We start from the raw sequence: 13,247 nt of genomic DNA on the forward strand, positions 1-13,247 counted from the left end.
CTGCTACTCCTATGTTATAAAAAAACGTGATTTGTAACTATAAGCACCCTAAAATATTATAGTATGACAATGAAATTCACAATCTTATAGTTACTACTTCGATCACTAATAAGAACAGTTACTATGAACACATATTTGAAATATGAAATTGTTCAAATCAATAGCTAGTAGTACTGTTATTCATTACTATTGGTTTAGTGCGCTATTAGAAAACTTACATTTTGTGTGGGAAAATTTAAGCCACAGGTTACATTTTAGTTCTGCTTACATTTATACAAAGAATAATTTTCAGTAATATTTCTTTTCGAGAATAAAAGTTATTATAACAAAATGAAATACCAATTAATTTTATTAATGGCAACAATATGTCTCCGGTGTCAATCAATTAGCCATCTGTCAGCTGTTTTGTGTCATTACTGTCAATTCGATTCTGAACTTCTGAAGTTTGAATTCAAAAATCTACCGTTTGTTTTATTATGTTGGAAGTGTTTCAAATGAGATTAGAGTATTAAATTAGTATTTGGTTCATTTTCTCGCGGATTATTTTATTTTTATCATGACTTTAGACGTGAAAGACTTGTGGTGTTTACGTGTGGTTGAAGGATTAGATGATTTTTGTAAAAAACTTGATGGTTGGTATACTCAAGTGGTCTTCTCATTGTTGTGTTATGAAAAGATTATAAAACAGTATTAGTAATTAGGGCTATACTCAAGTGGTCTTCTCATTGTTGTGTTATGAAAAGATTATAAAACAGTATTAGTAATTAGGGCCTTAAGGTCCAGCCATAGATTAGTAAAGATACTTCGCTGCCTTGAAATTGAATGGAGCCACAAACGGCTTATTAGTAAGTTCTTTCTTTGAATTCTTGACAAATAAAAACATTTTTAGAGAAAATTTACGAATAAATAACTAATACTGCGTGATTTACATAATTAATAAATAATTATTTCACAAATTTTAGGGACATTTTAGCACGGAGACGCGGAGAAACTTTTTTATGCAACTATTTCAATTCTCAAAACTGGGTACATTTTCTTGTTAGGAGTGAGTAATCTTTACTAATCTATGGGTCCAGGGTTCAAATCCCAGGGACGTTCTAATTTTTCGATGTAATGTGCGTATTAGAAATTAAATATCACTTTTTAAGGGTGAAGGAAATTGCCAGGAAACCTGTGAGGACTGTAAACGTTTTTTTCGAAGGTGTGTGAAGTTAACGGTGGACGGCCTAAGCCTTCTCGCTCTAAAAGAGACTCATGCCCAGTAGTGGGTCAAAAAACTGTTGATAGATAAAATAAAAATAAAATAAGATAAACACTTTCTACACTCACAGCCCCACACTAGGATTCCCTGTATCGTGGGTGCCATGGACACAACACATAGACAAATACACAAACACAGACACACAAACACAGAAACAGAAATCTAAATTTATCATTTAGATATCAGTCAGGCCAGGGATCGAACCCGGGACCCTTTGCACGTCAGACCAGTATGGTGACCGCTCCACCACGTGGGTCGTCATGTTGATGTTATTGTTCTGTTCATAATTATGGATTATTTATGAAAATTTCAGAAAAAATTGATAATGAGCAACAGCAGGTTAAGGCGCGGCGTAAAAAAAATCAGTTGGAGTGCAAAATGGCGCAAGAAATGAAGATAAATGTAAGTTATTTAGAAAAAAAGCTAACTAAAAGGTAGAACCAGTGGATCCACCGGGGAGGTACCACCGTTATATGGATATGTAGTGTCAAGCAGTTCTGGTGTCGGTGGAAGGGTGTGAATAACTGACTTATATGAGTATTTCTACCTAATAACAGCAGTGTTAGACACTGCTGTGTTCCGGTTTGAAGGGTGTGGTAAGGGAGACAGACTTTTCCGAGGCGTTCCAGCTTAGTCCTCAGGGGTGGCGGCGCATCTGTGGCCGACCTCAGGTAGGAATATCTTATCTTATATGGGGTTGATTACAGATGTCCATGGGCGGCAGTAGCCACTTACCATCAGGTGGACTGCATGCTCGTCTGCTACTCTTACATTATAAAAAACAAAGAAAAAAATATACATATTTGTTGGCAAATAAGGCTATGACATTTGTAATTTTGTAAAATCAAATCAAGTTTACACTGGGGGTCTCCATTTAACTTTCTTAGTCTCCGATCTTAGTCCGACATTGCTCTGTACTGTGATATGTATATTTCCAGTCGGAGCTCACACAGCAATTGGCAGAGATTTCGAGGCGATGCTGTGAGCTGGACAGGGTGTGTGCCAGCTTCGAGTCCTGCCTGACTATTGCTGATAGTGATCGCAACCGATTGGACAACGCTAAGTATGACAAAACAAAGGTGGTAGATAGAACATAACGCCACAACTATATCTGCCTCATAACAGCAGTGTTAAACGCTGTGTTCTGGTTTGAAGGGTGTGGTAAGGGATATACTGTTCTGTGGCATTCCAGCTTAGTCCTCAGAGGCAGCAGCGCATCTGTTGCCGACCTTAAGTAGGAATATATAATTCTATCTGGTGTTGATTACAGCTTCCATGGGCGTTAGTAGCCACTTACTATCAAGTGGACTGCATGCTCGTCTGCTACCCCTATATTATTATAAAGAAATATATATATATTGCGTTTGTGGTTTTCTTGTAATAGTGAAGTGAATATTTTCCATGATCCATCACAAACTTTAATTACGTATATGTTGTAGAAATTAATTAATACTTGCTTTAACACAAAATACTTAAGTGTCAGTGAAACCTAATCATAAAGGAAATAGTTTAATATTAATTTATGACTTTTTTTAAATTTTCTTTGCAGGGAAACATATCAGATTGCTAAGGAGTTGACCGGCATACGGTTTGACTACACCGCACCACCAGATGTCGCTAAAGGCTGTATCCTTTTATATACAATACTATATACTTGTTGCCCGCAACTTAGTTTTTTTTAATAATGTGAGAGTAGCAGACTAGCATGCAGTCCACCTGATGGTAAGTGGCTACTGCCGCCCATGGACATCTGTAATCAACCCCAGATAAGATAAGATATTTCTAACTGAGGTCGGCCACAGATGCGCCGCTACCCCTGAGGCCTAAGCTGGAACGCCTCGGAAAAGTCCGTCTCTAAAAATAATACAGTAATCAACACCTATACATGCCCACTTGCCACTTAGGGATTTATTGATGAAAGTAGACTGGCTGACTAAGAGTAGGGAGTGAATAATCGGCGGTGCCTCTGTTCCTGGGGGGCCTCCTAATGTCTACAAGTTACCTTAATTGTCCCTTGAAAAGCTTGTAAAGTTAGATCCATTTAGCAGTGGCGGACTAAGGCCGTCGGACTCAGGCTCCTTTTCCTCAGACCAGGCCTCAGACTACTTTACTCTGCCATTGAGATATATTTTTTTAGTTGTCATGTCTAATCATATTTGTATTACGCTTTCTACACTCACAGCCCCACACTAGGATTCCCTGTGTCGTGGGTGCCATGAACACACACAAAGATAAATACACAAACACCCAGACCCAGAAACAGAAATCTAAATTCATCATTTAGATATCTGTCTGGCCGGGGATCGGACCCGGGACCCTACGCGCGTCAGACCGGCATGGTGACCACTCCGCCACGCGGGTCATCAAAGCTTGCGCGGCTTGACCTGTCTAGTTAGTGTAAGTGGACTCGACCGTTCTAATTAGATACATAAATAAATAAATAAGCAATATAATTCCTAAGCGATCACAGACGTGAAGAGCGAAAAGCGTCGCTTGCTACAAGCGTTCGAGCAGCCGGCCGCGGCCGCCGCGCTGTGGGCCCGCGTGCGAGCCGCTGCTGCTACAGAGTGGCCGCTCGATAAGGAGAATAGACCCGATAATAAATGATTGCGAACTATGTTTAGCGTTTTATTTAGATATAGATACACTACACTACGATTTTATTCATATATCATGCCATCCGGTAAAAAAAAACAATGAACGAACAAATCTACGTAACCAGAAAAATGTATAAAAATTACAAATCTCGAACATACATTCGCTGAAATTTAATCGGCTACGTAACCATTTTCCGTTTTTATATTAATGCGTCACGAATTGAAGAGCGTGGAGATAGCGTTTGACGTCGTTTGTGTAAGTTTGCAAGCGTTTGTAGATAACTTTTGGTGGAGCCAAACATTTGTGGAGGTTTAGAAATTGCGGCACACGCCAAGCTTGTGGACGCGGCATAAAATGTTTATAGCATGAGACTTAAAAATTGTATTAACTAGCAGAATTATGATGAACAATGTTAACAACGATAATTTTGATACGAAATATAACTACATTATTTCTTTGTTCCTATATTTAACAATTGATTCATAAATTAGGACATATGATTACTGTAATCTGTGATTAATGACAGACGTGAAGAGTGAGAAGCGTCGCTTGCTGCAAGCGTTCGAGCAGCCGGCCGCGGCCGCCGCGCTGTGGGCCCGCGTGCGAGCCGCCGCTGCTACTGAGTGGCCAGTCGATAAGGAGAATAGACCGGATAATAAATGATTTAACACTACGTTTCCTGTTTTATTCACATATAGATAGGTATACTTTACGTCCATATCGGAAAAACATTTTCATTTATATAATATCGATAATAGATATAAACAAGCGTTAAAAAAACATATTTTCGAAATGACATAAGACACTTCATTTATAACACTAGCACACATTGTCAAAGGTGGTAGAACCCTCTGTTTCGACTCCGGCGGCACCACCGCCACACCTATTTCTACCTAATAACAGCATTCTGTGTTTTGGTTTGAAGGGTGTGGTAAAGAAAACATACATTTACGAGGCATTCCAGCATTGTCCTCAGGGTTAACGGCGCACCTGTGGCTGACCTCATGAAGGAATCTAATCTTATCTGGTGTTGATTAGAAATTGAATAGAAGTCCATGAGCGGCAGTAGTCACTTTCCATCAGATGGACTGAATGCTTGTCTGCTACTTTTACATAGATTGGTACCTTATATTATAAATAACTTACCTTTACAAGATTTCACTCTAAAAAAACGTAGTCCTCAGGGGCAGCAGTGCGTTTGACTGGTTTTATATAGTATTTCCATCCTATCGGGTATTGATTTTGTTTTCAACAGTGACTACTTACCGTCAGCTGAACTACATCGTTTGCTTCTTAATTATAAGGGACCATTCACGCTACGTAAAGATCCCGAGGGGCAAGTAGATTATAAATCTCTTCGTACCCTTACATGAGTAGGGTCAAACCTATTTTTACATATTTTCCAAATCTATTTTATTGTCGGCACGATAGAAATCGCGTATTTTACAACATTTCTAATCACCTTTACGTAATTAATAACCTAACCTAACCAAGATATGAGAAAACAAGGAAATAATTCAACAAATAAAATTTTCAAGTATTGTTTTATTTTGTACAGCGATCGTAACTTATATAATACCTGCCGGCAGTCGGCGCCGATGGCGCGACCTCATTATATACAAATTGCAAATTAGAAAATATTAAACCTACAAACGCATACGCTACAAATTCAACTACAGCCATTGATTTAGATAGCTAGATACGCCCAAGAAAATGACGTTATTAAAGAAACTTCTTTGCAGTTGTGCACTTTGTGATGGGTAAAAAATGTTGAAACCGTGTCAAAACACGTGGCTTGATCGAAAATTCGTAAGAAAAAGTGCAAAAGTCAAGATGTCATCCGGTGTCAGCATAAAATATGTCAATGGGTGTCAGTTTCATTTTTTATTTATTATTCAGGTTAGGTTTCGAAAGTTTTCATTTCTGCCAGAACTCCTGGAGTGCAACCCGTTGATTTTTTTATATTATTTGTAGAACGGTAAAAACGGAATTACTAAACCTCTGCTGTTGCCTGTCTGTCATAGGGCTTTATCTTTTGAACCATAATTGAAATATTTTTTATAAAACTTATATAGAGAAAATATCAGAAAGAAACATAAAAAATATTTTCAGAAATAGTTAAATCAACATGTTTTTGTATATACATCGTTATTGTATTTTATATATACTTTAAACACTTAACAAACCTATTTTTCCAAAAAGTTTCTCAATAAACATTAACATAAACGCCAACTGATTTTTTTATCGAAATCTAGAAAAAAGTTAGAAATCAGTCAAATTAGAAAACTTTCGTGATATTTCAAATCAACGATAAACACCCAATACTAATAACAATCTTAACTTTTTGCTAATAAAAGTGCAAAATTTCAAGAAGTTTGAAAATAATTACATAGAAAAATTAACAAATTTTAAACTTAAGATAGATTAATGATACCTAAACCAAAAAAGGGCGTGTCTAACCATTTAAATCTGTGACAAGACGCGATCGCGTCACAGGAGTCGTATATACAAGGTTCTTGCTCCCTTCGTTCCCCACGAGATCGAGTTTGGTCGCCACTTCGCTTCAATGTAACTTTTTGACATCCCACTGCTGGGCACTGGCCCACGACTGAGCATGGCCACAGATGATACAATAAAATGAAAACTGCGTTTAAACAAATTCTAATTTACTTTTAGTTATTATTAAGAAGTTCTGATATAAATTATAGTTGAAGTGATAAAATGGTATTAATTCAATTAGTTTTGGTGTGACGGTATGCACGCATTTTAAAGTTTTACTTATATTTCTCAAAAATGTATTAAGAAGTTCTAATATAAATTATAGTGATAAAATGGTACAAAAATAAACCAATCTGTCCTTTTCGTGTGACGGTATGCAGTAATATTGAAGTTTTACTTATATTTCTCTGCACAATTTTGCACAATTGTACCTAAAGCACAATTTTCAAAGATATTTTTCATAACTAAAACATTATTTAGTCAATAACCTTGGAAAAGAACATCGAATATAATAATATAAAAAAAAAAAACATATAAAGTCGAATTGAGGAGCCTCCTCCTTTCTTTAAGTCAGTTAAAAATACGAAACATTTTATAAAATTTGCACGTAATATTACGAAAAGTTTAATATTTTTTCTTCATGGCAGCTTTGCCCAATTATGGGCAAAAGTTCCCAGCAGTGGGAAACCAAGCTACAGCCGGAGGCAACCATTACCTAAATTATCACAATAACTAACTTAGACTAGATTTAGTTTTTCGTTGTCGGTGTCCCTATGTTTAGTAGCCCGGAGTACCCTCTGAACTGGTTCGCCATGAAGTCTCTATACATAGCCAGTTGCCGTTGATCCATCTGTCCTAGAGAATTGTAGAACGCGCTCATATACATTGGATCGATAAACTGTGTCATGTTTGGTACAGAATTCTTCTGTATCTCCATCAATTGTGCTAGATTACTCTGTCCTTTAAATGCATTTAAGATATTATTTTGAGCGGATTGAGTGTTCTGTGAGTCTCTGGACCCAGTGGAGCTCGTGGGTGACACATCGTCTCGTGTGTTTGATTGGAAATTTGGTACAACAATGGGGTTTTTCTTCGCTGGAGACTGGTACGGTTTAGGGTATTCTTTTGGTGGAGTTTTAGCGGACATGAACTTTCCGTTTGAAGACCTTTTTTGTGAAGGTCGTTTGGGAGTCTGCCCTTTTGGATTCACTAGAGTTATTTCTAAGTTGGAACCAACAACTGCTTTCCCGTCTAAGAGTGTGTAGTTTTTGGATAGATTTTGAGCTGTGTTCTTCGATGGAGACGGTGCAGAGGGGACTCTCACGATTTCCACCGCTGGCTTCGGTCCGGGGGATGTTTTGCATGTTAGGTCCAGGATGTCCTGTGGGGGTGCGGTTGGGGTCTGAATTCTTTGGGGTTTCACCGGGGACCCGTGCAAGATGTGTGGGGGAGGCATGAAGGGATCTTTTGGGTTGCCATAAACAGTTTTTTCAGGTCCGGACGACCCAAAGATACTAGTCGCTTGGATAACCTTTGGGGGTTGTATTCCATTGGGGTAGTTTGGGGGTATAATGTTGTACATTTGGAAAATTTGAGCTTGTGTCATGATTTGGTGTTGGACAGCGGGGTTTAACATGATGGGGTTGGGGGCGATGAGGGGTGTGATGGGGGTGAGGGGTTGAGGCCAGGCCGGTGGCACCGCTGTCACCTCGAGACCTCTCTCCTTGAGGATGTCCAGCTTTTTCTTCTTGACCTGGCTGTCTGGACTCTCCGGGTACTCATCTAAGTCTATTATCTCTGGAGTCTTCGGTTTGTAGGGCACCTGGAATTATTGAGAATAAAATTAGGTTTGGGATTTCTATTAATAACGTACGAATTAAATACAAAAAAAATATGTTTAGTTGCAATTTGGAAAATACGGCGAATGGGTTTTGGGCATGTGCTAAAAAACGTTCCATTTAATTGTCCCTCTTTTGAAAATACATAAAGATTTGGCAATATACATCTTTAAGGGATCTTTCTCTGCGTTTTTTGTGTTTTCGTTGTCTATATTCCTTTATCAGTGTTTGTATGTGCGTGTGTGCAGATTATATTTCTCCTTTCCTTTCTACTCGTTTTTTTTGTCTATGCATTTACATGTGTGTATGTAAGTACCTGTACGTGTGTTAACAAGGCGAGAGAAAAATATAGAATGCGTGTACGTTATGCATGCATGCGTGTCTAAGTGTACATGCGTGTGATAAATTAATTAAAAAAATATATACTTTACATGTAATTGTACATAATAAATTGTGAATTATATTAATTATTATACGAAGCATTTCAAATGAAATTATTGTTTTTTGAATGGAATTAAGAATGGAATTATAAATAATAAATACGATGTCACGATGCAAATCATTAAAATAATAAAGTAGTGGAATATAACTTGGTTTTTCTTTTTATTGTGCTTCAATAACCTATAAATATATTTTTACTTATATATATATAGTAAATAAATAACACGTGCATGTATTTGTATACATTTTTGCATGCCTGCGTGTGTATGCGTGTGTGTGTGTGCCTGTGTGCGTGGGTGTGTGTGTGCACGTGCGTGTTCGTGTGTGTGTGTGTGTGTGTGTGTGTGTGTGTGTGTGTGAATGTATCTCTGTGTGGTGGTACCTCGACGATGTCGTCGTCTAGTGCGGCGGGCGGCGGGCGGTGGATGCCGAAGTTGGTGATGGCGGGCGGCTCGCTGGCGGCCGCGGGCGCTGTGACAGACAGACAATATTATTATATTTCATTATAATGGGCATGATGACAGTATTGAAAAATCGAAGAATAAATGATTTACTTAAAAACAATATGTTGAAAGCATCCACAAAAATAGCCCAATATTAATAAAACCTTTAGGATTCATTATATTTTTAATAAAATAAAAGTATAAAATACTGCAGTCGGCCATCTTGTCTAAAACGCTAATCGGGGCGAAATGACTTCATTTTTTTGGCGTGTCAGTTGTCACCGTATTGCTTGAAATTTTCTATGGGATATTGAAGCGTGACGTCACTCGCGGACGCCATGACACCCGTGAGCGTTTTCGGGCTTAATTGAAAATTTGTTTTAAAAATTTAAATATTTCCGTTAATTCTGAATTGAATTTATTGCCGAAATAATATGATTTCTGGAATCAGTAGACATGTATCTACATTATAAAAGGGGACTTCACAATTTGTCATCATGCCCATTATTATTATTTATTATACAAATATATTATAAGGTAAATTTTACAAGTGGAGTACGATGGCCAAATATGGGAAAGTATAAGGAAATTAATTGTATCAGGCGTTACTTTGCGGGAATCCAAGTAGAAGTACAAGGAATATCGAAAAAATCTCAAAAGAGAAACAGTGTCGATTTAACAGAATGGGTACAGTTCGCGGAATTGAAACATTTTAAAATTAGAAATATTTTCGTAGCCAGGGCTTTCTTTCCAGAAAGAGTGAAATGTAATTACTTATTTTCGCCCTGGCTTCAGCCACGAAAATCGTAGTAAGTCCTTAAAATATCGGAGAGGGGAATAAATATATCTATCAGTACACCCCAATTTTAAGTTAAAGGCTTAAACTTAAGAAACATAATATATAGAGCGCAGGGAGTTAAACCTAAGGGGGGTGAGAGAGGTTCAACCTCTCTCTCCGGCTACTATGGGAGTAAAAGTGTGACGGAGATGCCACTCAGAGATACATACGTGTGTTAGCGGCGGGCTGCGGCCGCGTGGGCTTCACGCGCACCGCGCGCAGCGAGCTCCGCCCCACTGGACGAGCCTTCTGAAACACACAAACAATAATCATTTATTATTTTTTTATTTACTTACTAGCTGACCCCGCAAACGTGTTGCCATAAATAATAAAATGTTAAGGGTGAACAACCCTCAGAACAATTCTCAGACCTACTGAATATACATATAAAATTTGGTGAAAATCGGTAAAGCCGTTTCGGAGTACGGTAACTAACACTGTAACAAGAGAATTGTATCATAATTACAGCTAACATTACAGGTATATACCTTATGCGTTAAAGTAAGAAAATATAATTGTTATATTTAGTCAATTAATGTCAATTATAGTAAATTTCAGATTAATTGGTACATTTATAATTATAGTTTAAAAAAACTAAAAACCACGCTAAAATCACACAAAAAATCATTAATTCTGCTTCCTCACGATCCTGATGAGATGAATGGGATAAATTATTAAAATCGTGTATAATCATGTATTTGCATATTAGAAATTAATTATCACTTGCTAAACGGTGAAGGAAAACATCGTGAGGAAACCTGCATACCTGAGAGATTTATAAAAAGATCTCAAAGGTATGTGAAGTCTATCAATACGCACTTGTCCAGCGCGGTGGACTATGACCTAATCCTTCTCATTCTGAGAGGAGACCCGTGCCCAGCAGTGGGACAATGATGGATTGATGATGTTGATAAGAATAAGATAAGATTACCTGTTCAGTGGTGAGGGTAGCGTGACCGTTGACAGCGTACTTGTCTCCGAGAGAGGACAGCGAGCTCAGCGCTGAAGACGGCGGCGGTAACGACGGCTGCTGATTACCTGGAAACGAAACATATTATATGAATACCAAACATTATGTTAATTAACGACATCATCTTTAATCATAATAAGCATTATAATTCTTTTTGTTCAACATTTTTCATTTTAATCAACAGGTCTTTTTAAACGCTTTTTACAATCACATCCCCACACTAGGATTCCCTGTATCGTGGGTGCCATGAACACACAGAGACAAATACAATAACACCCAGACCAGAGCAGATATCTAAATTCATCATTCAGATATCTGTCTGGCCGGGGATCGAACCCGGGACCTTTTGCGCGTCAGACCGGTATGGTGACCGCTCTGCCACGCGGGTTGTTACGTTTTAGGGTTCCGTACTACTTTATTTTCTACTTTATAAAATCACCCATAAAAGTTGAAATGCTTTAGAGCACCATCAACAGCAATTCAAATTCTCTCTCACATCACCTGAAGGTTATGTTCTTTAGACTACCACCCGATGAAGCTCCACTCTTCCCAGCCGCTCTCCTTCGCAGCTGCACTGCTTCAGCATTCTCCCTCCAGCAGGGCATACCAGCCATAGCAGTACAAATTCTCTAACCACCCACAGCAGTGCGACTGCCCCACACTCACCCAGCGCCAGCCGCTGCGCCAGTTGCTGCAGGAAGCTCTCGCTCGGCCGCTTGTCCTCGTCAGTCGCGCTGCACTCCGTGGGTTCTGGCGCACCACTCTTGTCTGGTGTCTTCTCTATGCTGGGTTTGTCGAATTTTTGGTCTAGATCTTCGGCCTGGAATAAAATAAAAGTTTAGATTTTTTAGCCTACAGCGGAAGGTAATGTTTTTCAAGTGTTTGTGTCTTTGGCATGACCCTTTCAGTGTATGTTCTAAATAGGTTTCAATTTATTATTACTAAATAATAAAGATTTTTCATATAAATCATTATAATACTACTTAATGAATCTTCTAATATTTTCCCCAAAAATTTAATTTTATTTGTGCCCACCGACATATTAAAAAATCTTAAATTATGTTAAATCTTTGGGGTAATAAAACTAAAACAAATACACTTGGGACATTTCAACTAAATCACATACACTTTCAGGGCAATGAGATCAAATCACATACACTTTCAGGGCAATGAGATCAAATCACATACACTTTCAGGGCAATGAGATCAAGTCACATACACTTTCAGGGCAATGAGATCAAGTCACATACACTTTCAGGGCAATGAGATCAAGTCACATACACTTTCAGGGCAATGAGATCAAGTCACATACACTTTCAGGGCAATCAGGTCAATTTACATTCACTTTTGGGGCAATCACAATGGGGCTGGGGGGACACAGAGGGGGCTACGCACCGGCGGGGGCTCCGGTACTGACGCGAAAAACTCCCGGTGGAGCCCCGCTTGGGGGACAGGGGGTCACTCACCGGCGGGGGCTCCGGTAGCGACGCGAGGAACTCCCGGTTGAGCTCCTCAGCGGGGGACAGGGGGTCACTCACCGGCGGGGGCTCCGGTAGCGACGCGAGGAACTCCCGGTTGAGCTCCTCAGCGGGGACAGGGGGTCACTCACCGGCGGGGGCTCCGGTAGCGACGCGAGGAACTCCCGGTTGAGCTCCTCAGCGGGGGACAGGGGGTCACTCACCGGCGGGGGCTCCGGTAGCGACGCGAGGAACTCCCGGTTGAGCTCCTCAGCGGGGGACAGGGGGTCACTCACCGGCGGGGGCTCCGGTAGCGACGCGAGGAACTCCCGGTTGAGCTCCTCAGCGGGGGACAGGGGGTCACTCACCGGCGGGGGCTCCGGTAGCGACGCGAGGAACTCCCGGTTGAGCTCCTCAGCGGGGACAGGGGGTCACTCACCGGCGGGGGCTCCGGTAGCGACGCGAGGAACTCCCGGTTGAGCTCCTCAGCGGGGACAGGGGGTCACTCACCGGCGGGGGCTCCGGTAGCGACGCGAGGAACTCCCGGTTGAGCTCCTCAGCGGGGCGGCTGGGCGCGGGGCTGGGGGCTCGCACACCGTTCGCTCGCCGCCCGATACGACGCTCGTGGTTCTCGAATGGTAGCAAAAATCTGGAATCAAAAGATATTTTTTTATAATATAGGAGTAGCAGACGAGCAAGCAGTCCACCTGATGGTAATATGATGGTATGTAATCAAAACATAAAAAATAAAGGTTACATTCCGATTTGAGGACTAATCTCGAATAGTTCGGAAAAGTATGTCTTCCTTACCACCCTTCAAACCAGAACAAAGCAGCGCTTAACACTGCTGTTATAACAGAAATAGGTGTGGCGGTGGTGCCGTAAATACAATAACAAAACTA

The 13,247-nt window shown here is 40.0% G+C and overlaps 2 protein-coding genes across 2 annotated transcripts in view; one reads left to right on the forward strand and one right to left on the reverse strand.

The window, feature by feature from the left end:
* Window positions 1–442: 442 nt before the first annotated feature.
* LOC140751370 (uncharacterized) lies at window positions 443–4,532 on the forward strand. Its single transcript, XM_073085277.1, has 5 exons — window positions 443–632; window positions 1,575–1,663; window positions 2,200–2,324; window positions 2,811–2,887; window positions 4,386–4,532. The coding sequence occupies exons 1-5, from the start codon at window positions 557–559 to the stop codon at window positions 4,520–4,522; spliced, it is 504 nt and encodes a 167-aa protein (XP_072941378.1). The 5' UTR covers window positions 443–556; the 3' UTR covers window positions 4,523–4,532.
* A 1,307-nt stretch (window positions 4,533–5,839) lies between these two features.
* LOC140751378 (uncharacterized) overlaps window positions 5,840–13,247 on the reverse strand; it is a 95,241-nt gene continuing 87,833 nt past the window's right edge. The window contains exons 9-14 of the mRNA XM_073085285.1: window positions 12,856–12,994; window positions 11,555–11,708; window positions 10,850–10,956; window positions 10,089–10,167; window positions 9,020–9,108; window positions 5,840–8,180 (exon numbers count right to left, since the gene is read on the reverse strand). Of these exons, the coding sequence (XP_072941386.1) occupies window positions 7,107–8,180; window positions 9,020–9,108; window positions 10,089–10,167; window positions 10,850–10,956; window positions 11,555–11,708; window positions 12,856–12,994 (1,642 nt within the window). The 3' untranslated portion in view covers window positions 5,840–7,106. The remainder of the gene's footprint in view (window positions 8,181–9,019; window positions 9,109–10,088; window positions 10,168–10,849; window positions 10,957–11,554; window positions 11,709–12,855; window positions 12,995–13,247) is intronic.

The sequence above is a fragment of the Epargyreus clarus genome, unplaced genomic scaffold (genome assembly GCF_041222505.1).
Source record: "Epargyreus clarus isolate Ecla_fem2 unplaced genomic scaffold, WU_Ecla_fem_2.2 ptg000022l, whole genome shotgun sequence".
In the NCBI taxonomy this organism is placed as follows: domain Eukaryota; kingdom Metazoa; phylum Arthropoda; class Insecta; order Lepidoptera; family Hesperiidae; genus Epargyreus; species Epargyreus clarus.